This window comes from Haliaeetus albicilla, chromosome Z (assembly GCF_947461875.1).
Source record: "Haliaeetus albicilla chromosome Z, bHalAlb1.1, whole genome shotgun sequence".
In the NCBI taxonomy this organism is placed as follows: Eukaryota; Metazoa; Chordata; class Aves; order Accipitriformes; family Accipitridae; genus Haliaeetus; species Haliaeetus albicilla.
This window is the reverse complement of record NC_091516.1, coordinates 16552212-16577074: the sequence shown is the minus strand read 5'-3', so window position 1 is coordinate 16577074 and position 24863 is coordinate 16552212. Positions and strand designations below refer to the sequence as shown.

General features: G+C 44.0%; 1 protein-coding gene across 2 annotated transcripts in view; it reads right to left on the bottom strand.

Moving 5' to 3' along the window:
• The window catches only part of DMRT1 (doublesex and mab-3 related transcription factor 1), a 63523-nt gene that overhangs the window by 7994 nt on the left and 30666 nt on the right, over positions 1–24863 (bottom strand). For both annotated transcript variants that reach the window (XM_069775702.1, XM_069775703.1), the window contains exon 4: positions 18601–18763. In XM_069775702.1, coding sequence (XP_069631803.1) covers positions 18601–18763 — 163 coding nt within the window. The remainder of the gene's footprint in view (positions 1–18600; positions 18764–24863) is intronic.

Below are 24863 nucleotides of genomic sequence, written 5' to 3'. Positions count from 1 at the left end.
CCCCTTTGGTTTTGTATTGCCATTACTGGAAAGATGCACATGCCTCTCCTTCAGGCTGTGAGTCTGCGTTATGACTACCAGCAGACCTGCTTTGGGAGACCCCTACTTCCCTCAGACATTCACGGTCCACCATGGCAGGGCAAACCCGATGGTTTGCATGGTTGTGCTCTAAACCAGAGGCCAACGAAGAGACAATGCTTTTGAAAAAGAAACAAACCATTTTGATTCAAGATAAGAGAGCAGCCACAGAAACGTATTAGGAGGCATCGATTTCCAGGAAAGGCATATAAAAATGTAGCTGTGAGGAATGTGGGTACTTGGAGATCCGCCACCAGCTGAAGAGCAGCAAGGAATCTCAGCGGAATGAAGTGATTTGCTTCATGACATAACAAGGCTGTGACAAAGCTGGGACCTTTCATCTCTTTATTCCTGGAGGTCGGATACTACTTCTCTATTCCACACACAACACCAGAGACTGATTCTCCATCAAAAAAGATATGCCTGGTGTGTCAATCTTAAGAAGACTGACAAAAGACAGAGGCAGCTTTGAAAAAAAAAAGTCTCCAAATCCACTTTTTGGACTCTTTTTCTTATTCCTATAGAAATTAAAAACTGTTCTAACACCAAGACTAAAACACACATGTATCAATCATTTCTCATGAGAAATATCTAATTATCTTGCCAGCTGCTGGTGCGCATGCTCAAAGATCTATTCTGGGCATTTTATCCTGCCAGGACTGGTTTTGCACAAAATTGCTGGGCTACGGGCTCAGGAGGCATGGGACTCCCTAGGCTCTCACATGCTGGTGCAGCAGCAAGACAGGGATCTCAGTACCCCATGCGCTCCTCCTGTGCAGCCACCTTCAAAGCCAGATCCATGAAATAAACTGTGTTTTTCGAAAAATAAGTCTTTTTTTTCCTGTGAAAAAGAAAACAAACCATTCCACAGATCCAGGTCAGAAGAGGCCACACAACCATATGAACAGGTGGCAACCTCTGGTGGCAAGGCAAAACCAGCAACAGACTGCCTACAACTCCAAATCTAGGAACAGAAATCATAGAATCACAGAATCATACAATAGTTTGGATTGGAAGGGACCTTTAAGGGTCATCTAGTCTAACACCCCTGCAATGAGCAGGGACATCTTCAACTAGATCAGGTTGCTCAGAGCCTCATCCAACCTAACCTTGTGTCCTGGTTTTGTCTGGGATAAAGTTAATTTTCTTCCTAGTAGCTGGTCGAGTGCTATGTTTTGGATTCAGTATGAGAATGATGTTGATAACACACTGACGTTTTCAGTTGTTGTGAAGTACTGTTTAGACTAAGTCAAGGGTTTCTCAGCTTCTCATGCCCAGCCAGCAAGAAGGCTGGAGGAGCAGAAGTTGGGAGGGGAGACAGCCAGGATAGCTGACCCAAACTGGCCAGAGGGTTATTCCATACCATATGACACAATGCCCAGTATATAAACTGGGAGGAGTTGGCTGGGGGGGGGCGCAGATCACTGCTCAGGAACTACCTGGGCATCGGTCAGTGAATGGTGAGCAATTGCATTGTGTATCACTTGGTTTGTATATTCTAATTCTTTATTATTATTATTATCATTATTATCATCATCATCATCATCATCATCATTATCACTATCATTATTATTATTTTCTTCCTTTCTGTCCTATTAAACTGTCTTTATCTCAGTCCACGAGTTTTACTTTCTTTCGATTCTCTCCCCCATCCCACTGGGTGCGGGGGAAGTGAGTGAGCGGCTGTGTGGTGTTTACTTGCTGGCTGGGGTTAAACCACGACACCTTGAATATTTCCAGGGATGGGCATCTACCACCTCCCTGGGCAACCTGCTCCAGTGTTTCACCATCCTCATCGTAAAAAATGTCTTCCTTATATCTAGTCTGTATCTACCCTCTTTAGTTTAAAACCGTTACCCCTTGTCCTATCACTACAGGCCCTACTAAAAGGTCTCTCCCTACCTTTCTTATAAGCCCCCTTTAAGTATTGAAAGGCTGCAATAATGTCTTCCCAGAGTCTTCTATTCTCCAGGCTGAGCAAATGGACTCACCATCCCTGTGAGCCTGCTGAGGAAAGAAGGCAGGTGTTCAGCTGAATCCTCCACTTTTCCCACTGTGAGTTTGCAGAAACATGTGATTTCAGCAAAAACAACCAGTGGGTTGGATTTTTTCCAAAGCAAAAGTTTTTATCAGAACAATTTCCAGCCAGCTCTAAAGAAGAGAACACGGAGTCATCTCTCTGCACCCTACAGTCCCCTGAGGCATAATTTGGGGACCTCATGCTAATTTTATGGAGACTGCTTACTGTCCATCTTCTTTGAGGTGTGCATCTTCCATGCTGATGACACAGGTTTTCCATACATCCCCAACACCACCTAACCCACAGATAATGCCACACAGAGGCGACTGAAATGGACATCCCAGCTGCTGTTAACTAGTGGCAATGTAGTCTTGCACGCTTATCACAGCTGTTGTGCAGCAGCACGTGAGAAAGAATGGACAAAAGGCTGCCTGCTGCTTCTTTGTGGGATGACTGCTGACACTGCAGGGCGCAGATGGACAGATGTGGGGGCTGCTCCCTGTTTCAAGGAAAGACCTCACATGCTACACCTATCTCCTAGTGCAATACCTGAGACAGCTAGTGACTCCTGACTCCTCATCTGCTTCTGGGCATCACTATAATACAGTTGCCTTTGTTTTGCTTGGTACATATACTTAAAACCTGTCTAAACAAGAAGTTCCTTGTGAATAACTACCTCTAGACGCATCAGTTGTCCCATCTAGAAAATGCATTGCCATTTGCAATAGCTGCGCCAAGAAAATGTTTTTTTTGAAAAGCAATGGTAATTTTAAAGGAAAGAGTGCACTCAAGGCTCAGGATAATGTTACCAAGCAGCAGAATATGTGCAGAAACAAAAAAAAAAAAAGGCACGAGGTTTCTCCCTTGTGTAGCGATACTAAAGGAAGGAAATAGCATCCTAAGAGCTTTAATACTCCTGTATAACTTTTTGGTGTTTAGTACAGAAATCCACTACTTTGGCTGAGCGTCTCTCCATTCTTGGGTCAGAAAGGCTGTTAATCTTCACAAGCATATCAGGAAAAAAAGGAAGCTATCACAGTTTGCGCAACAGCAGGGCTAGCCATATAAATGGAAATGTTAATTCTGGTCACCCTTCTTTACATTTTTATTGTTGCCAATGTCACATTCAATCTATAAAGCAAGGATGAAATCCATGCCTGTTGTCATCATTCATAATGCTCAAAGAGTAACCAAATAGCTAATAATGATGGCCTCAGCCCTTTCAGGTTTAATGAGTCTTCATTTTATAAAATACCGGCTCAGTGCAAAAGTGCCTGTTACACAGCTTAAAAGATATTTTTGGACATGATTTGCAAGCTTTTGGAAACCAAAAGGTTACTAAACAAGTCAGAGAAAATGCTAAGTCTAATGAAAGTGCTCTGTTATGGCAGATACAACAGATTTTTCACCTGCAAACAGATTTTTACTTTTTTTTTAAATGCTCTTACAATGCAAGCTTCTCTGCTGGGAAGGGAGAAAACAAGAACCTGCAACTCATACCACACTAGCAAAAGCAGCAGGAGGTTTGTCACTGACTTCAGCATGAGCAAGACTGTACTCACTAATGACTGTACTCAGAATAAGAGGAAGAAACAAGAAGCCTTATCATTTACAGCTTACAATTTAAGTGAATCTGCAGCTTAAAAAGCCTAGAAGGCTTTAAAGTTACTTAATATTACCATGGCATTACCATTTTTAATATTAACTTTAATTTGGAAGCAAGTCAAGCAGATTTGCAGTAAAATGGTTCAACAAGTATTGATGAAATACACAGCACAAGATGGGTGTATGCATGAACACAGTAAAAATGTTGTTACTTATTTTAAAGTGAGATTTATGCCCTCTGAAGTTTAGGAACCTTGTTGCAATAAGTCACAATACTTGAGAAAATAGGGACAAAAACCGAACACAAAACATTTTGAGGTAGTCAAATAAGTTAAATGAAGTTTCACACAACATTAGGCTTAAGACAGACCCGCTGCGTTATATTTATATTTATTTCCACGAACACAATAGCAGTATTAAATGCAGACTGTGAAACGCTGGTGCGGCACGGAGGCTGGTCCTGCTCCAAGGTGAAGGGCCAGCCTCTGGCTGACCATGTGCCATCAGCTGGAGGGCACTGGCTGTGCCTAACAATACTGGTGGTGCTACCAGCGACACGTCCCCAGGCGGTCCTGCTGACTTTCTACAGCTGTAGTGATGCAGACCTGGTGGGATGGTCAACCCACCAGTGTCCAGCACTTTCTTCACGATACTGACAGCAGCAGCCTTGCTAGGAAGGGCCAAACTCCCCTGAGATCACAGTTAGCAGTCTACAAGCTGTGGGTCAATATGGCCTAAAAACCTTGGTCATTTTAGTTTCCTACAAGGGTACTAAGTCACTTCAGTGCTCTTGTGCCATCTTTCCTTACTAAGGTTACTGGAATAGGCTTGAGTGCATCTGACCAATTTTCAATGTGTGCTCTCCTTGCCCTTGCTTGCCACAGTCTGAAGTCAGTAAGGTGACCCTGAAATCATGTTTAAGTGGCAGAAAAGTTCTAAAATAAATAAAAAAATAGAAAATCAGAATTAAATTACTGTCATCTGTAGTAGAGAAAATTTAAAGACAGGTTCTTTGGGTCCAGTGGGCCAATCCAGACACTGGTGTCTGTGTCAAAGACTGCCTGCCTTCAAGAGGACCACTCCAATGCTATGCCTCAGTTAATTTCAACAGTGCTGAATGCAACTCTGGTCAATACAAAATTGATTCAATGCTGTAAGGGCAAGGCAGGGAGGACAGAAGGGAAGCAAAAAGTGGAGCTCATCCTGTGCTGCATCATACAGCCCTGCTGCAACGCACTGCAGACACAGGGTGGTGAAGAGGGGAGAGGGAAGGGGCTGCAAGGAGCTTGCACCATGCAGAGTAACGCAGTACCTGGTGCTGTTCAGGGTCAAGGCAGGTTTTTTCCCTCCTTTGGAGGATGGGCCAGGCAGTCTCCCTCCACACATGTAGCTGACAGGTACAGCAGTTGAATGCAGCAAGAAAAACAAATGAAGTGATCCCAGCTGGACAGTTAAGAGTCAGAGGTACAGAGGTCAGCCCCACGGCTGAGGAGGGGTAATTACTTTCAAACTAGGGGCCAACCCACGTTCCTCTCACCTCACTCCTTTTTAACTACAGTTAGGCAGTTACAGCTTCATTTGGGTTAGTCCCTGCAAAAGTATCCACGTACCAGGAATAAACCAGACGCCTCTCAACAAGCCAGTGTTGTTTCACTCCAATGTAGACTCTGTTTGCACAAACTCATGTACAGTATTTAAGCCTTGGAAAAATTAGAGACTCAATCCACAAAACTGAAGTCCCTGGAAGCACTTGTGACTCAGGGAAAACCTGGGACAAGATGTGTTTGACACAGCTGGTAGAGATACCTTTATGAACTAGAAGTCCATATCTACCCAAGAGAGGGGATAGTAATAACTGACATGAGCAAAGTCTTGATTCAGAGTATTTAGGAGATTTTGGTACACAGCTAGCTTACATCTGGCTCAGACTGAAATTCATCAAAATGTGTTTTATATAGCCAAAAGCCAATACAAAAAACAGCTAAAAAAATCTAGTGTAAACAGTTGCTTCAGGGTGGGAAAAATAAAACTCTCCTTGCAGTGTCTGCAACTGCTCTGAGACAGAACTTGAAAGGGAAAATGATTTATACATGAACAGGAGAGAGAGCTCATTGATTTTTCTTCTTCTTTCATGTCCAGAAAGGAAACAAAACTAGTGACAAACTGGACTAAAAACATTCTTTTACTTTCAGCAGTCTAAGACATGATTAGTGCCATGCTTGGGGTAAATAAACATGCTACTCACAGCATATGGGGTGTGATTCAGATCTTATGCAAACCTACTTGCAAAACTTAACTGATTTAACAGACACTGTGAGATAACCATCAGGCACAGAGTTTTAAAACTGGCATTGTAAAATTACAAAAAAGCAGGAAATAAATGCAAAGACATAAATGCCAGTATTACACAAGAAACAAAATCACAATTGTTTGGTTTATTTCAACATGAACCACAGGGAGTCCTATGTGGTTAGCTTGGCTCCCACTCTCTTTCCGGATCACATATTAAAATGAATCCCAACAAATGAAATGTTCAGTTCTGAAGATACTTCAAAACCAACCTCCAGATCTTTTCAGACTTTTAAGATAAGCAGATTTCAAAAATAAGTGCTCCCCCCAATCCCTTTCAAACACTTTTAAAGCGAGTTATAATACGCCCAACTGTGCACAGATGCTTTCAGCTTTTCTCATGTTTTGTCTGGCCCGTAGGTGCCAAGCGGGGTAGACCCCTTTGTAGCAGAGGTGGGGTACACTGCAGAGAAGTGTTCGGGAGCAGTTAGCATTTGCCTCATGGCCACGCCACCGTGCATGTGCTGTGCAATGCGACGGCAGTGTGGTCTGCAAGCAGGAGCTACGCCAGCGCAAGGCAGCGTCACTGCAGACGGGTGGTGTGACCGCTCACGGGAACGAGCAGGCAACCACCTTGGCAGAAACTACCAAGCCACCTCCAAGTCTTCGCCTTGAAACACCAACAGCACTAAAAGGTTAACGGAACTGTTGACACCCTCCTAATCACGGAGCGGAGAGCAGGAATATGCGTTTGTATATGATCTTATTTACATGTGTGGAAGCAGTGAGGGGAAGCAAATACTTCTATAGCATGCAAAACCAAGTTCACTGGCTATGCACCAGCGTAGCAAGACAAGTCTGGTATTTTTCCATTTTTCAAGTGAAAAAACATTTTGCCTGAATAGTTGTTTGTCTGAATAGTTGTTTGTGTGTTCTTGGTACGGCAGACTAACAAAATGTCACTTACAAGCAGAACGCAGCTATAACACTTGCATGTCTGATCTACTTCAACAGGTTTGGAGGAAAGGAAATATAATTTATTATAGCCTATTTAGCTCTGCAACAATTGCCCTTCAAAACCCGAAGGAGAACAATGTAATTGAAGTGCATGCCTTCTTCCCTGCAGAAACCTCAAACAGCCTCAGGCAAGAGCTAATACAGATGTAGTACAAGGCATTAAAAGAGTGCTGGATGCTGTAGCTAGCAATTATCCTGGTATTTAACCAAATCTATCGCTCATCAGGAAAGCGTTTAGTGCAGTAGTCGGAGCGAGACGTGCTGACACGGAGCACAGCTACTTAACTGTCCCCTCCAGCGATTACACTTTCTCAACCTAAGTCATGTCAAATTAAACAACTACACATTGACTTTTCACTTCTATAAACATTAAGGTATGATTGACAACTCCTGGATGCTATAAGACAGTCATTATAATCGGCCAACATACTGTTAGCTTATTTGTGGTGTGGTTTTTTTCCCCTGTTCTGAGCAATTTCCTCCTGGACTATTTTTACAGTGCTCTATAGATACGTTTGCTTTGATTACACCCCCACCAGGAGACCTTTGTATGTGTGTGAGGAAACAACATAAAATTAAGTGACTTAACTTGGCATACAAGATACTTTTTTTTTTTCCTTAGCCCCAGCCAGCACTTACCCATTTAATTCAAATTTGGAGATATCTGGACAGCAGCAATCGGATGCTAGCACTGCACTAAATACCATAAATGTGGGACCTTTGTGGAGTATTTTTCCCAATTCCTGCCCTTACTCCTGGAATTCTTTTTCAATCTATGTACAGCAGACACTGCAAGAGGAATGAGTCACCTGCAAGAATGGGAAATTAAGTGACAAGCTCTATGATAGTGTTCTGAGTACGTGTTTGTGAAGACCTCAAGCTTCATAAGGCTATTGCAGCGTCCCTATGTCAAGGCACTGCTTACTATATGTATCTGAAGACTGCAGCTTAGTAAAGTTACTAGAAACCAAACAGGTACAAAAAGGAATCAAGGTTGTGAAGAAATATGACCCTTTGATTTTATATGCAACGTTCTGGTGCCTGAAACCACTACATTATAAGTGACAGCTTTACTCTCTACCCCTCTAATTCAAGCCACAGGAGTAACATAAAAGATGTCCAAACTTTCCCTGTTCAAAATAAAAGGAGAAAGTAAAAAAAAGTTTTGTAAATAATGCTTAACATGTCTACCCTTTCACCCCCCCATCATCCCTAAGAAGCCTCACTGGATCCTTTAAAGCCTCTGGTAACGAAGCCAGTGAGATTAATACTATATCATTAAGCTAATTATGAATACGAACAAGTGTAGAATGCTATTGGTATGCCTGGAAGCCTCCATATTTTCGTGATTAGTGGATCTGAAGCTTTACCTTCATACTGCCTGCAGCAGACTAAAGGTAAACTGTACGGTGGTTTGTTTTTTTAGAAAAACATAATAAATCAACTAAATAAAATCAGTCACAGTAAGTATATTTGTGGAAACTGTTCCGGGCTAGAAAAGTATGATTTCACTGCAGGATTAGCACTCAGAGCAAAAACAACTACAGGAGCTGAAAACAGCTGAGGAGGACAAATGAAGTATAGCTATCTCTCGTCTCTGGTAGTACCAACTGCAGTCCCACTCCTTTTTCCACTTCTGAACTATATTTAATACCCGAGAACGGGTCTCAGAAATCTAAAATTAAATGTATCAGTATTTCAAACATCCCATCTCTCCCCCTGGTTGAAGAGCCAGGCAATAATAAAACCAAAAGACTTTAGTGAATAGTCCAGAACATGCCAGCTCTGTTTCAAACACAGAGGACAAAGCAGTCACAGCACTGAAGACAGTGAAATATAACTTAATTACCAGGTTTTCCAGTGTAGCACTGAAATAACAACATCACAGGAAGCACTTTAAAACTTTGCTGGTCTATCTCCAATCTTTTCTTGCATCTCTTTTTCATCAGTTAACTGCCACCAACTACCTAAATTTCACTAAAGCAAGTTACTGTCCTTGTCTGCAGGCCAACCAACACAGCATGCTTTCCACTTCATGCGGCTATTACTGCTTAACTCCAGGGATATTTCCCAGACTGCCAGATGCCCAAGACAGCAGATTTATCTGCAAAAGCTCAGCTTCAATTTACTCATACACAAAATGTCTTGTTTATATTTTGCACCGACTTCCTACTTATGTAATTGGACAAAGGCACCTACTATTTTATCTTATTCTCAATGACCTCGTGTCCACACTGCAGCTGAAGGGACTAAAACAAGCAGGGAGAACATCTGCCATCCCAGCACACTGCCAGATGTACCAGTAACTTATGTAGTTTCTGTATTTTAAGGTTTCTGGGTAAATATCCCCCAAATCTTCTGCTCAAAGTTTCATCTCCCAAGCTCTGGGAGACATTGACACAAAAAAACAACAGAACCCCACCCAAATCAAAACCTAGCAATGGGCCTTAGCTCCATTTTGGTGGTTACCAGCTGGCTGCATCATCTCTACATCTCAGAAGCAACCTCTTCCAGCTGAGCTGCTGCTGCAGCACTCTGCCTCACCGGAGTTCAGCTGCCCACGGGATGTACCCGCACGCACCCCCGTTCTCCCACGGGCAACACACCAGCTGTATGTAACACACTCACTCACAGGTCCTCTGGCTTTGCTACTGAGAAATTTAACATTAGCATTTGCTATAGCAACCCTACAAAAAAAACAATTAACCTAAACCAAAAATCCCTTAGGAAAATTCCCACTCTGTATTTCTAGACAGGAATCATAAAACTACGATACTCAAAGAACTGTATTTTCAACAGTATTTTTTTGAAAATAAAGGCTACTTCGCTGAAAAGCTAATGCTAAAATGCAGTACTTCAACAAAACACTGAAATACATTTAAGAAATAGCATAAAAATAAGACAGGGTCCCATCAGAGAAATCTGTATTTGAACATACGCGGTGTCTGTATACAGAATGTGCGCATAGCATGTATGTATCCATATATCCATGTATATATATCTCTATATTGATATAGGCACCCCCACACAAGTACAGGTATGTGTAGATTATATATATTATATATATAAAGCTAACTTTCAGTCCTCAGAAAACAAAAGCTATCCCCATATAACAGCCAAATTCCTACATAACTCAATTTCGACATCTCATCTGGTGTGAACTGCACTCATTCCTAGTGTAAACCCCAGCGCGCTCTGCAATGATATACTGTAATGTCACATCGCAATCTGGATTTACTATAAAGGGCTGCTGACGAGTTTCAGAGCAGTAAACATTGCTGCGAGGTGTATTTCACACTGAGCTGGTTTTTATGAAGAACACTTCACCGCCCAGCCACGGCACCCAGATGATGAATGGTGAAAGATGCATGACAAGCTTCATCATTGTTTGTAAATCTTAACTGTTCCTGCTCACTAACTCTGCAGGCAATTTTCAAAGACAGCGGCCGACAGAAGGACAGCACAGCTTTCCTGAAGGTTATTCAACTTGTACTTGGCCTAAGCTATGCCTGTGAGGAGCACTGGAAATAAACTCATTGGTTACACTGAAGCATGGAATTAAAAACGTCTGAGGGGCAGGCACGCTAACGGTAGCTAAATTAAGAAAGCCCAGTAAGTAGCCTTGCTATCCGTCCCCAGACCCTGCCCCGCAGGGTTACATACATCATGTGCAGGCAACGTACCTTGGTATTATTTACACACACAATATAAATATGCATATTTATAAAATGGGCAGAATGAATGATGGGCTGTCTGCTCACATACCACGATTCCCCTGTATCTTGTGCAGTTACACACAGTGCTCGACCATCCCCCAGCTCCTTTGCCCACTGCTTGTAGGAAAGCTACTTCTGTTCTCTTCCTTCAGAAGTTTATCCTTGCGACAGGGTAGAATGCACAGATAAAGGAAACTACTCATGGCATGCAAGCATGGCAGTAGGGAGAGACATTACCCTTCTTTTCCCTGAGATCATTCTCATGTGGGAGCAGCGTCATGGACTGCAACAACCTCTTGCAAAGAGTCACAATCTGGCTCATCTCCTCCCTGCTAAAGGCAAAGCCCATCTACACCGCTCTATGCTACAGAGCCTTCTTAATTCTGAGTTCTTCTTTTCCCTTTCCTTTTCTTTAGAGATCAGTAGCTAATATTTCTTTTGCTAGAGTTTCTTATGATCTGCAGAGGGTTGCTTTATAAGCAGAAGAAGCTGCAGAAGAATTAGTTCAGCTGGAGACTCCCACCTGAGCTGCAAAGCTGGTGTAAACTGCAAGATGCTCTACGCAGACTCTTGCGCACAGAAAAGATTACAGCTGAATATGGAGTGAGTTCTCTCTTCTCTTAACCAGCCAAGTTATGAGGATGCAACTGCACGTTAAAGCAAAGCAAAGAGGCGAGCGGTATCACTTTGTTACAATTACAAATCATGCCTGGGTAAGCACAGTTATCACTACTGTCCTGACCAAGATGTCTGCATTTCTTTTTATAGTAAAGTTTGTTTTACTATTAATGATTTCTATCAATTTCTGCTTGCAGTGGGAAAAATTCTGTATCCAGAGGTAATAAAATCAGTGTCAAAGTCACACCGGATATAAAAGGAAGCAGCTCAACTGATGGTGGCGATTTTTTAAGTATCCAACATCCTTTAAAGTGTGAAGAAAAATCCCACACAACCTCATCAGCTATAGTAACATCCTCCGTCCCACACAGAGCAGCTCAAACAGGCAGAAAATAAGTCCAGGGGTGCAGTGGGTATAAACCACTGGTCTCTGACATGTGGCTCTAAAATGCTCCTAACTGCAAGAAGGACTGAGAAGAAACCTGCCTTCTTTGACTGCTTAGGAACTGTCCTGGCTGAGCCCCTTCTTGGCAGATGTGGTTTTGCTGGTGTGAGTGGATAGGGTCCCACTGGCATCTCCTGAAGGTTCAGGCTGTCCCACTCTCTCTTGCTAGGGCGCCGACAAATGAAAGCATTCACACATAGTTTTCATGAGACTTTAGCATTCCTCTTAGAGGCCTCAGTCCAGAAATATCTGTATTTCTACAAAAAGATTTGGTGTAAAACCATCAAAAATACAGCTTGTTCAGCTGCTCCTGCTGCAGGACCAGCAGCCTCCCCCAGAGCAAAGAGCAAGAGCTCATCAGCTGCCTTGGCATGAATCAGCAAAACTCATGAATCAAACCTGTAACTCTGCAATTGTCCAATGAAAAGTTGCTTTGCTGCACATATTATTTTATTTCTGTGTGCTTGTGAGTGAGTGAAACATAAAAGTTGCATTTAAAGAAGAAACTACTAAAATGAGCCTTTTAATCAGAAATAAACTGAAGCAGAATGGGATGTAAGCAAATACTTACATTAACTTCTTTTCAGGAATTCCCTTCAGACCTTATAAAGTTATTTTAATATTGGTCAAATCTTCACCTATCCAACCTAATTTAGAACACAGAACAATCATTTACAAAAAGGCTTCAATACACACAAAAATGAGTTACCAGAGCTTATACTGAATATGCCTCACATTCTCAAATGTATTTTGATAGCGGCTGTTACAGCTAATGAAATGATGAAGTATGAGTAAGTATGTCACAAATCAGGGTTAGTGGCTTGCTTGGTTTAAAAGACAAAAAATCCCCAAGCCCAACAACAGTCTAGTCAGCTAAGACCAAAATTCAACTTTTTATTGAAAATGAAAATGACATGTTAAAAGGGCATCTGCCTAAAGAGGTCTGTTAAAATGTTGCAATGCACGTGCACAACCAGCAGTGTAAACCAAGGCTTGCAGAAGCGCAGTGTAAAATCTGCTTGCCATCCTTGTAACCACTGCCTAAGGGAAGCTGCACACAGCATAGCCGTCGGGGACTGTAAGTAGCAGCAATGAGAATGTACAAGAAAAGATAACCAGGCGCACAAAGATTAAGTGACCCATTTGAACTGACTGTTCAAAATCTGCAGATTTGGATGATTACCGCTTCCTTTCTTCTTCTGTCTTACTTCAAAATTTACTTCTAAAAGTCTGATGTAAGACAGATACTTATGGAAAATACAGTCTCGAGTTTTCAGCAACCACCATTTGCTCTTTCGTCACTAAGGATAGCATACTCTTCACTAGGGGTCACTTTTTAAGCAAAAGATGCACAGACATGCTCACACAAAATACACGAGCTAAATATTGCTGAACTGTATCAGTTCTAGGCGCAAAATGTTATCCTCCCCACATACTCGCTGCTGAAACCCCTCCAAATTCAAGATGTATTTCTGAAGATGCTCTACTGAAGAGGTGCATAGAAAAGGAGTAAAAGTGGTACCTCACATACTTGACAATACCTGGACCCTTTGGGACTGAAACAACTACTCTTTAACTTACACAGACTGTTTCTAGGCCACTGATGGAGGACAATTTGGGCTATTTCCTGCTATTGTGCCCCACTTCCTAAGTGCTTTATTAGCATAGCTTTGTCAGTGCATTTTCTCAGCTGGCTGCAAATAAAGAGCAGAGAGATGGAAGGGTTTTTTCTGCTCTTTGGGGTAACTTCTTAGTCATACCAAGCCAGCCTACTTTGTTGCAGTGCCATCTGTGTCACCTGAATACTTGCAGAAAGCAGTTCAGGTTCAAGGACATGGTCTCAAAGACCTTTTGCATACCAGGACCCCTTGACCCCTCTGATCCTACAGCCAGGTGCCACCTGTGGCTCTGGGGGGTTACCCTTATTACCTTGCATGGCATTTCAAGGGCACAGGAAACCTCAAAAAAATGGGCGTAACTTTGGTGCACAGTAACCCACTCTGAAAGAAACATCCAACCTCTCCTGCGAGTTTATGGCATTCCTTGCATTCCAGCGATGCTTTTGCCTAAATGGAACGTTTTGTCTTAAGCAGGGAGAATGTTTCCAACATGCTCTTGATTGTGAAACCACTGGAAGAGGCTCTTTACAGAGCTGCTCCAGTTTGGGTGGGCTTCTCCAATGGCTCAGCACTGCTTTCCATACAGCATCCAAGCAGAGAGATGCAAGGCTAAGTCTTTAAATGCAGACCCTGGAAAAGCCTGTGCCACCTTGGATTTCCACAACTGTAAAACTGGGGATACCAGTTATTTAACTTCTAGAAAGGACTGTGAAAAGGTGTTTTGAAAGCGTTGGAAGGTGTTTGGCTGACAAAAAAACCTGTTACCAGAAATGCTCTCCTTCATAAAATGGTGTTTGCTGATTTACACAAAACTGTTGACCATTTCTGTATCAAAACGAACACTTTGTATAAGCTTTTCTTATTTGTGTTTGGGAGGAGTTTCGGGCTCCTGCTTTATGTTCAAGCTGCAAATACAGCACTGCTACAGTGCTTCATTACTTGTGTTTCCAAATATCCTGACACTTAAGAAAATAAAAATTCAAATCCATTCAGCAGCTAGAGCAACATTTTAAATGCAAGCCATCTCCTTTACCACAGGTACAGACACACAGAATAATTATAATTTCATATAATGATGACAAAGAGGTAACTACTTTAATGATCAAAGGTGTCTGCAAATACAGGGATGTTTCTCCCTTGCATCCTTCTATTTGAATGTTAAATTTTTCTGCCACTGTACCAAATCTGGAAAACACTCCCATACAGATAAGCAAATGCTCAACTTTTACTCAGTGGAAACAGGACCCAGAGCAAGGTACCCAGTCCTGATCCAAGCATGTGCTTTCTTGCTCTCTCAAACCAAGGTCTTGTGCAGGTATTTCACAAATCTAAGTGCAGGAGGGCCTGATCCAAAAGCAGTGGAAGGTGCTATCCAATTCTGGGCAGTGATCCAATCCTGAAAAAGCCCCATTTGAAAAAAAAAAAAAAAGCAACTGTCCCACAGAAATCAATGGGAATAAGGCACTTGGCTTTTGGAGATGAAATACCCTGTTGTGACCCAGGGCTACCAATACCCAGGGCATTAGAAAATTCCTCCACTTCTTGCACAAGGATCTCTCAGCTTGGCTTCTTTCAAAAGAAAGACATGTGTTAAAGTATGCTTTGCTTGCACAGGGATTGATAACAACCTCTCATACATCTTTTCCTTTGATTGCTCTTGCAGAAAAAACGAGAGTAAAAATCTTTTGAAAGAACTGAGTACAAAATCCCTCTCCTACCTAGAAATTATTATATAAAACTTATAGCCTGGTGATCTAAGAGAGCCCTCTGAAAACATCCTTATGCCATTTGTCACTGGTTTATCTTCTTTTTCTCCCCGTTTTTTCCAGTTTCAGCTGGAAGGGCAGCAGCTGTGCTCAGTTGGAAGCAAACCCATTTTACTTAGAACCACTTCAAATTGCAAGGAGGTTGACTGATGGTGTTTCACCATTCAGAAAATGTCAGCCCATTACAATATGCAACACACTGTAACATCGTATGACCTCACAAATGTCAGAAGCTTCCTGAGAACTTTGCATCATTCATAAAAACAAAAAAAGTGTAAACCAGTGGTCTGCTAGCTCATCTCTCCTCCCTTTCAATGTAACTGGTCTAAGCAGGCAGTTAACTTACTAGAATAAAATTAATGAAATAGTCTGACTAAAATACTGAGATAATACATGAACTGGCAAAACCTCTATAAAGCTGAAGTTTCAATTTAAGTATGGGTAATGGACTGCATGTGTTGTAAGACCATCTCAGATCCGTGCTTGGGAAATTTAATAACCATTTTTGTTAAAGATAAATGTTTCCTACGTTTTGAGAATTTGGCTGCAAAATTAGGTTTTTATTTTGACTTGCTGATCTTCTATACGTACTGTTACCTTCCTGTAAAATTTCTGGATTAACAATACGCAACTCTTCACACAGATCTTAAAAAAATTAGTTATGGGTTTGCTGCAGGAGTTATTAGGTGAAGTTTTACAGCCTGCATTATATAACGAGTAAGATCAGATGATCTTAATGTTCCCTTCTGGACCCAAAATCTATGAACGTGTATTCTTAGAAAGAAAACAAGTCTCCAAGCATGGTTACTACTTCAACTGCAAAAAAGGAAGGAGTAAAATATGATTTATTTAAAACATGCACTAACGTTGTCTTCAGCCAGTTGCAACCACTAACCCTGCAAAAACATGCTACCAGGCTTCCTACAAAGCAGTCAGGCATTGTACAGAAAGTTCAGCCCAACAATCAATGGAGAAACACCTAAGGATGTGTCTTCCGTATGAGGGAGCACTTGCAGCATAGGCAGTCAGTACTTTTGGGGAATGGACCACCCTCTATAATACGCAGGATCCACTGCTCACAGCCTGCTGGCTGACTCGGCACTCACACAGATGACAATAAAGAGGAAAAAAACCTCAAAGCCTCTGAGGACTGTCAAAAGCACCAGAAGAAGAACTTCACGGGAGTGTAAATAATCAACTAACAGCCCGAGAATATTATTTTGTCTGTAGATGGAAAAAGTAAAAATGGTCATCTCCTCCAAGAACATCCATAACAAAAAAAGAAGATGCTTCTAAGAAGCCCATTAAATGGGTACAGTCCTGCTCACATGTTCAAGTTTCTCACAGAAATATTGGTGCCTCTTTCACCCACTACCTCCCTGCTATGGAAAAACACTTCTTCAGAGTCTGGAAAATGCTGTTTGATCTCAGTAAATTACATCTCACTGCTTGTCAGTTTCTGATTGATGGTGTAACTTAGGGAACAATATCTGTGTGTGGAATACTGTCTGGAGAAGCAGTCAGGGATTATTGAAAATACAGTATTTATGCAGTTTAAAAATCAGTGGCACATTACGCACAACTTTTTTCTGGAGTGATGAAAAATTACTGAAGTGCATTTGGGAACAAAGGGTATAAGGTCTTTTGTCTATTTGTAAGAACACTCAACTGGTAAGACTTCTTAGTGAGTTAATAGTGATGGATGCAAGAAAAAGTGTCAACTGCAGTTGAGCATAAAGCCAACTGCTTCTCCGACCAATGGGCAGAAAGGAAGACGTCACTGTTCAACGGTGGTCAGAGAAGAGGGAAGAAAATAAAATTGAAGAAAAGAGAAGGAAAATGAACCAAGGATCACTGATTTCTCTAAGCCATTTAAAACTACTGGAGAAGGAGGAAAAGTCTAAGGTTTCATCACACCACATGTTGTTTCTTCATCTATCTGATACGTCACAGTTAGTTGGAAAATTTTCAGACAACAGCCACTCCAAAAGAGCAGCCACCTCCTCAGCATAAATCATTCTGGAGTTACTGAATTCAAGGGCTCAGTGCTGATTTACACCAGCCACAGGTAAGACTTTATACACACCTCACCTTCCAAAACTTCATTTGAGTCCTTAAGGTCCTGTCATGACACAACCACTGTATTTTTTACCACAACACAAATGCAACAGACCCGAAGACATTGGCCACAGAAGAGCCATGACTGAAAACAGTTATGGAACCTACACAATATACATCCTTCCATCAGATATAAAGAGCAGAAGATTAATTTCAATGCATGAGTGCATCAAAGAAGCAAATGAGGATGGATGCTGTTGCCAGTGGTGTGATTCTGTGCAAAAAAAACCCAACAAAAAAACCCACAAAAATTTGCAGGTGTAAAGGAAAATAAATACTTCCCACAGACCACACAAAATTAAACTGCCATATTCATGAATTACTACAGAGAGACAAAAAGTGTGAGAAGACTACGTCACAATTCATGGAGTGCAAGTCTGCTGCTGGTAATGAAATGATGGTTCAGAGGCAATCAACAGATCAGTACACCTTTGAATGCTGTAGGAGTGTGAGGATTTTGGACATACGAAGTAGGATCACCCTACTCTTAGTTTCTCTTCTTGTTTCTCTAGCAGAAGTTACTGTCCCATTCCAGGGACAGGGAAGCAGGTCAATGGTGTTGGTCTACTCCAGCAGGGCCATGTTAACACCTGTGTGTGCACTCTACCTGCTACCGGAGCAAGGGAACAAGGAAGTGAGAGAAACATTGTCAAAACCACAGGGTAAATTCATCAACCATTTCCTGGAAATTATTGCAGATTATAGTAATCCTTAGGACAGCCAAGAAACACTGGATATGAAAAGAAAAAATTATCTGCAGTAGTTCTAAATTAAGTAACACGGTGTGATGAGTTTGAAAGCAAACAAGGAAGCAAGTCTGCAAAGGACTTCATGACACAGTTGGAATGCAGGAATAGTTCCCACATGTGGTTCAGAAAGGACACCAAAGGCTCAGTGGGAGGCCTGTGGAAAAAATCACGGACAGCATTTCTGAGAAGAGAAAAAAAATAGAGGAAAGACAATTCTGTGGTTGGGGCAAAGACAACTCTTTGTTCCTGTGAGGGAGCCAGGTGGTGAGCACCAAAGACAGTCCCTCGAGTGACTCTCTGTACACCTTCAAGACATACACAGGAGCAAAAAGGTACAACTAACTGTCCTCCTGAACCATGAGACTTCTGAAGTACAAGCTTGCACTACTGTGGAGCAGCAGCCCTACGTTGCCACCGCGCTACAGGCCTTCCAGAAAACAGCCACCATCTTGTAAACACCTGCTTTCTGATGCCTAGCTTCCTTCCCAGCAGCAACCTACACCTCCCGGGTGCCTGCCCCAAGGCAAGGTGGTCCCAGAAACCCCGGTAGGTGCACTTACCTCTCGCTTTTGACTCCGAGTAGCAGGGGATGTCCTCAGAGGTCAGGATTTGTGGGAGGCACGTGGGAGCACCAACCCCCTGTCCCAGGTAGGAAGCAGGTGGGTAGTAGGAGCACATGTGGTACTGGGAGCCGACGGCGTGGTAGCTCTCCATGCCCTTCACCTGTCGGAGACAGAACCGCAACAGCAGCCTGTGAAAACTGAGCCCCAGCCCCCGCGAGCACCCCGCTGCCCCACATGCACACGATTTTGAAGGAGGTTGCAGAAGGCACATGGGAAATAAAACCCTGACGTGCTGGTCTTGGGTTTTTGCTTTGGCTGGCTCATGGCGTGCCCACATCGCCCAGCTACTGGTGAGCTGGCGTGGGACGGGATGTGACCTAGCAGCAGCAGCAGCACCGGCATACCTATGGCTGGTTTATCTTACCTCAGGTGAAGCTGCATCTGGCACACAAGCACATACTCTTCACTGCAAGGAGCTTCCTGGCAAGTTCCCTGCTTATGGCACAGACAACACCAGGGGAAGCTTTCCAGACCCCTTCAACTGCACGCACCTGGCCCATGTCAGAGAGGAAGCATCCATCCAGTCCCCACACCCCCCCAGAGACCAACCCATCTCAGACTGGTGGCAACAGCTCTGCCAAGGACCTACGGGGTGGCTAAGCAAGACAGTCCTACTGACTGGCTTCCTCAGGACACACTCCACGCTGTCTGTGCAGTGGCACACGCACACAAACACATTGCTTTTCTTACAACCCAGGGAGATGGAAAAAAATTTATTGATTTACCCAGAGAAACCAACTTGTGGACAGACTACATGGGAAGCCTGTAGTGGAGCCACAGCTGGACACCAGCCAGCAGGTCCACTGTGTCAGCATGGTGTCCATCAGACAACCCCTTCTCCCTCCCTCCCGGAGCATAAAGCAAAGTTGGCAGCACTCAGAAACCAAAGTTCACCCTACTCCAATGCCCTGAAATCATCCAAACTGATCTCCTCAGAGAGGTGGTAATGCTTTTTTAAATTTTTGTTTTATGAAAGAACTACCATCTGCTATTATTTGTTCCAAAGCTCTACAACGTAACGTGGCTACAGTGCTCCAAAAAATGCAGCCAAACACTTCACAGGATTAAGATTTTCAACAGGAAAGATAACACTACCTGGTCTCCCTAAGTCTGCTGGGCAGTGAATGACTGTAAGATGGAAAGCTTCTGGGCAGAGAAAAAATATTAGAGTTTTGTACCAGCTATAAAGGTAGCAGTGCCAACAGTAACGCACATCCAGCTAGGCCATTAGACGTCATCTTTGTAAGCAGAAGTGCTTGACAGCCTTTTCAGCTGCGTCTCACCTCAGTTAGAGGAGCTCTGCCCGCTCCACTTCGGTTCCCTTAGGTCCCAGGCAGCCGCGCATGGAGCCCTGCTCCTCAGCCCTTCCCAGGCTGCAAAACTCAGACCCGGGGAGCAGCAGAGGCAGGGGGTGAACCTGCTGTCCCAGACAGCTGCCCAGTGCCAGCAGACCCCCAGGGTCTGGTCCTGGCAGAAGGAGCCACCGGTGCCTCCCAGCAAAGCAGCCAGAATGCAGTCACTTCTTGTTTTCCAGGGGTCCCCTTAGTAATTTGATATTCATTTTAGTATGCCTAGCTGGAAATCACATGGCCCGAGTCACATAAAATCCTGCTGGTTCTCTCTGAGACGAGGGCAACATCCTCCTTTCCATGTGGAGCCAGGTTTGCAGCGAGATTAAGTGCTGAGAGAGAGCAGTGGTTGTTTACAGGAAGCAAAGTGCACCTCTGCCTGCCTTCTGATAGCAGCACAGCTGCACGTATTTGCATGTGTACTGAGGGATTTGCACAACACGCTTTTAGTCTGTGAAAGAGGTTTTCTATTATAAGTTAAAGCAGTACTTAAAAGGTGATTTTTCTACCATCTGCACCCTATGCGTGCAGAAAAAGTTCAACAGGTACCGAAGTTTCATCCATGATAAATAGTAAATGCACTTAAAATATTTAATGTGTCATCCCAAGGAAGCCTGAACTCAGAAGAACCACTGACATCCCCTCTGCTATTCTGAAAAAGGGCAGTCTGCTCTTGGAAGCTAACATCTGTACTTTGCACAGACTCCCTCAATAAAACCCAGGCTGCCTCTGCCCTGAAATTATGGACTAGCAATACAAACTGCTCAAAATCTCAGTCCAAAAGCCATTTTGCATCTGCACATCTGCAAAGCTCAACAGCTCTAGAAGTACTGGGGAAATAAAGTTAGCAAACTCCTCTCTGCCTGCCATTTTGCACACACCATCTTCCTTCCCTTGGTGGGGCAGGGCTGTGGGCAGCATCCACGGTTGTCACTTCACCACCTCTCCCTTGTGCAAGTGCACATGTGCAGGTGTACAACTGAGAAAAGGTTGCCTGCAGGAGACAGCATTATTTCAGCTGTAACAAAATGGAGGGATCATTCCCTGGCAATGAAACGACCACATGCGTGCCTCCTCTCCCTGTAGAGTGGATGCGGTGACCTGTTTCCTTTCAGACCTTTTTTAGGGTTTTTCTCCATTTCTTAAAAAAACAACTCACCTAAAATCTCTGGATGCAATGAATTATTACTACTATTATTATTAGTGTGTGGTAGCTGGCTAGCAAGAGACATGTTTTATAATCTTATTACCCACACCAAGTCTATGAACCACAGTTCGACCGACAGCCAGAAGCTTGGCTTTGCAAAGAATATGCTGTGTATTAACTGCTGAAGAAAATCTAAGCTTTTGGTTTTGTTTTATTAAACTGTTTAGAATACACACCACAGTAAATCTGAACCATAAGGTTTCCTTTTTATAGTGCTTAGCAATCCTATTTTACAGTAACAATAAAAAAACAACCAGTCGTAAAAATTCTTGACCTTAGCGCTGCATTAAAAACGGGACTTAGGAGATCATTACCCCATGAGAAGGGGCATTTGCTCTGTATTAACTCCTGCAGCTCTGGAGAGTCCTTGCACATTTTTGGGTGCCCGCAAGGGAGATAAAAATAGCCCTGGGGAGGGCCTGGAATATTCAGATTATTTCTAACGTGAGGCAGTTCAGCCTTCCAAACGCTGCAGCCACATGCCAGGTTTGGGATCCTTCCCTGGGTCCTGTCCTTGGGAAACGCTGGGCTCATGTGGGGATCACAGGAGGAGACACCTAGCCCTCTGGTGTCTCCTCCTGCCTCCCTCGCCCCTTCCAGCCCTACAGCAAGGCCAAGACAGGCAAGGGTCCTAAAAGCCACTCTGGTTTCTATCACCACAGCCTAGGTGCTGTAAGAATGAGGCATGTTTTAGGTGAGGAAGTGCTGTGGAAGGGAAGGGCATGCACTTGCTCTTTGCAGAAAGCAAGTTAGGCTCCTGAGTTGAACATCTAAGTTGCTGACTTACAGTGTATCCCCTTCCACCCGCACATCGCTCGTGCCCTGCCCCAGCTGCAGGATTGATTCACCAAGCACCTCACTCCCTTCAGTGGGAGACACAGATCATCGGAGAAGCACATTTGGCCTATTCAACATTTATGGGTTCCCCTAAATTATACAACACAGCGCACACTCAGTAACTTTTTAAAGGAAGTACTGCAAGCAATAGTAGGATGCTTATAACTCATGAACAAATAAATATGGCCTGATTAAAAGACTGTGCATGCAGTGGAAATTCTTCCCCTGCTCCCTTGTAAAGCCAATATGGGGAATCAAGAGGCAGCTACAGCTTGTCCACAAACAGGCAAGCTGGAAGCAGGATTTGTCCGTCACTGAGCACAACAGCCAGTGCAGCCCTATAGCAGTGCCCAACAGTGACAGAATATGTAGCAAAAGCCAGAGAAGCATGAAGAGAATGCTCTTAGAATCACAGAATCATAAAATCATTTAGGTTGGAAAAGACCTTCAAGATCATAGAGTCCAACCATCAACCATGCCCACTAAACCATGTCCTGAAGTACCTCATCTATTCGCTTTTTGAATACCTCCAGGGATGGTGACTCCACCACTTCCCTGGGCAGTCTATTCCAATGTCTGACAACCTTTCAGTAAAGAAATTTTTCCTAATATCCAACCTACATCTCCCTTGCCGCAACTTGAGGCCATTTCCTCTTGTCCTATCTCCAGCCACCTGACAGAAGACACCAACACCCACCTCACTGCAACCTCCTTTCAGGCAGTTGTAGAGAGCGATAAGGTCTCCTCCCCTCAGCCTCCTTTTCTCCAGGCTAAACAGCTCCAGCTCCCTCAGCCGCTCCTCATAAGACTTGTGCTCCAGGCCCCTCACCAACTTGGTTGCCCTTCTCTGGACACGCTCCAGCACCTCAGTGTCTTTCCTGTAGTGAGGGACCCAAAACTGAACACAGGACTCGAGGTGCGGCCTCACCAGTGCCCAGTACAGGGGAACAATCATCTCCCTGCTCCTGCTGGCCACACTATTTCTGATACAGTCCAGGATGCTGTTGGCCTTCTTGGCCACCTGGGCACACTGCTGGCTCGTATTCAGCCGGCTGTCGACCAACACCCCCAGGTCTTTCTCTGCCGGGCAGCTTTCCAGCCACTCTTCCCCACGCCTGTAGCGCTGCATGGGGTTGTTGTGACCCAAGTGCAGGACCCGGCACTTGGCCTTGTTGAACCTCATACAACCAGCCTCGGCCCATCGATCCAGCCTGTCCAGATCCCTCTGTAGAGCCTTCCTACCTTCAAGCAGATCAACCCTCCCTCCCAACTTGGTGTCGACTGCGAACTTGCTGAGGGTGCACTTGATTCCCCCGTCCAGATCATTGATAAAGGTATTAAACAGAACGGGACCCAACATGGAGCCCTGGGGAACACCACTTGTGACCCGCTGCCAACTGGATTTCACCCCATTCACCACAACCCTCTGGGCTCGTCCATCCAGCCAGTTTTTTACCCAGCCAAGAGTACACTTGTCCAAGCCATGAGCCACCAGCCTCTCAAGCAGTATGCCATGAGAGACAGCGTCAAAGGCCTTGCTGAAGTCCAGGTAGACAACATCCACAGCCTTCCCCTCATCCACTAGGTAGGTCACCTGGTCATAGAAGGAGATCAGGTTGGTCAAGCAGGACCGGCCTTTCATGAATCCATGCTGACTGGGCCTGATCCTCTGCTTGTCCTGGACTTCCCATGTGAGTGCTCTCAAGACAAACTGTACCACCATCTTCCCTGGTACCGAGGTCAGGCTGACAGGCCTGTAGTTCCCCAGATCCTCCCTCCGACCCTTCTTGTAAATTGGAGTCACACTGGCAAGCCTCCAGTCCTCTGGGACCTCCCCTGTTGACCAGGATCGCTGACAGATGATAGAGAGTGGCTTGGCAAGGACCTCCGCCAGTTCCCTCAGTACTCTTGGATGGATCCTATCAGGTCCCATAGATTTGTGAGTGTCCCGATGGCATAGTAGGTCACTAACTACTTCCTCCTGGATTAAGAGGGGTATGTTCTGCTCTTCATTCTTACCTTCCAGTTCAGGGGGTGGAGCACCCTGAGGACAACTGGTCTCCCTATTAAAGACTGAGGCAAAGAAGGCATTAAGTACCTCGGCCTTTTCCTCATCTCTGGTGGCTATGTTCCCTTCTGTCTCCATTAAAGGACAGATATTCTCCTTAGGATTCTTTTTACTGTTAACATATTTGTAAAAACATTTTTTTCTGTCCCTTACAATAGTGGCCAGATTTAGTTCTAGCAACTCTTCCATGGGTTCAGACCATTCCTGCAAAAAAGCTTTCTCAACAGCTGGTGGAAGAGCAACATAAAACCCAGCTTCTCCTTCCAAGCTCCTGGCAGCATTTGTCTAACCTTTACACATCTTCTTCACCAAGGAAGAGCCGCGGAGAGGAGGTGGCCAGACCAGAGAGAGAAAAGAGGCAAGGCAGGCACAAGTAGTGGCTCACTTCTCCTTCCAGCCTCAGAGACTCCAAAATGGTCCTGCCCTTCCCAGATGATTTATTAAGACAAAACATCATCCAGGTTATTCTTTTATTTGCAGAAGCTGCCAGGCACAATCTCCTTGCGAGCAAACCAGTGTTACTCTTAGCAGCACCTTCACATTTTGCAGTTGTCCTGACTATGGGGCTTATTCCCAAGAAGGACAAGTGGGAGGAGGTCGCAGGTGCTAATCCTGGGTGACAAGGGCTGCAAAAAATTCAGAGCGACATAAGAGATCGAAGTACTACCCTTCAGCTCTGCCACTGGAGTGCCACGTGATCTTGGCCAATCACTTCCCTCGGGTTTTCCATCCCTCTGTC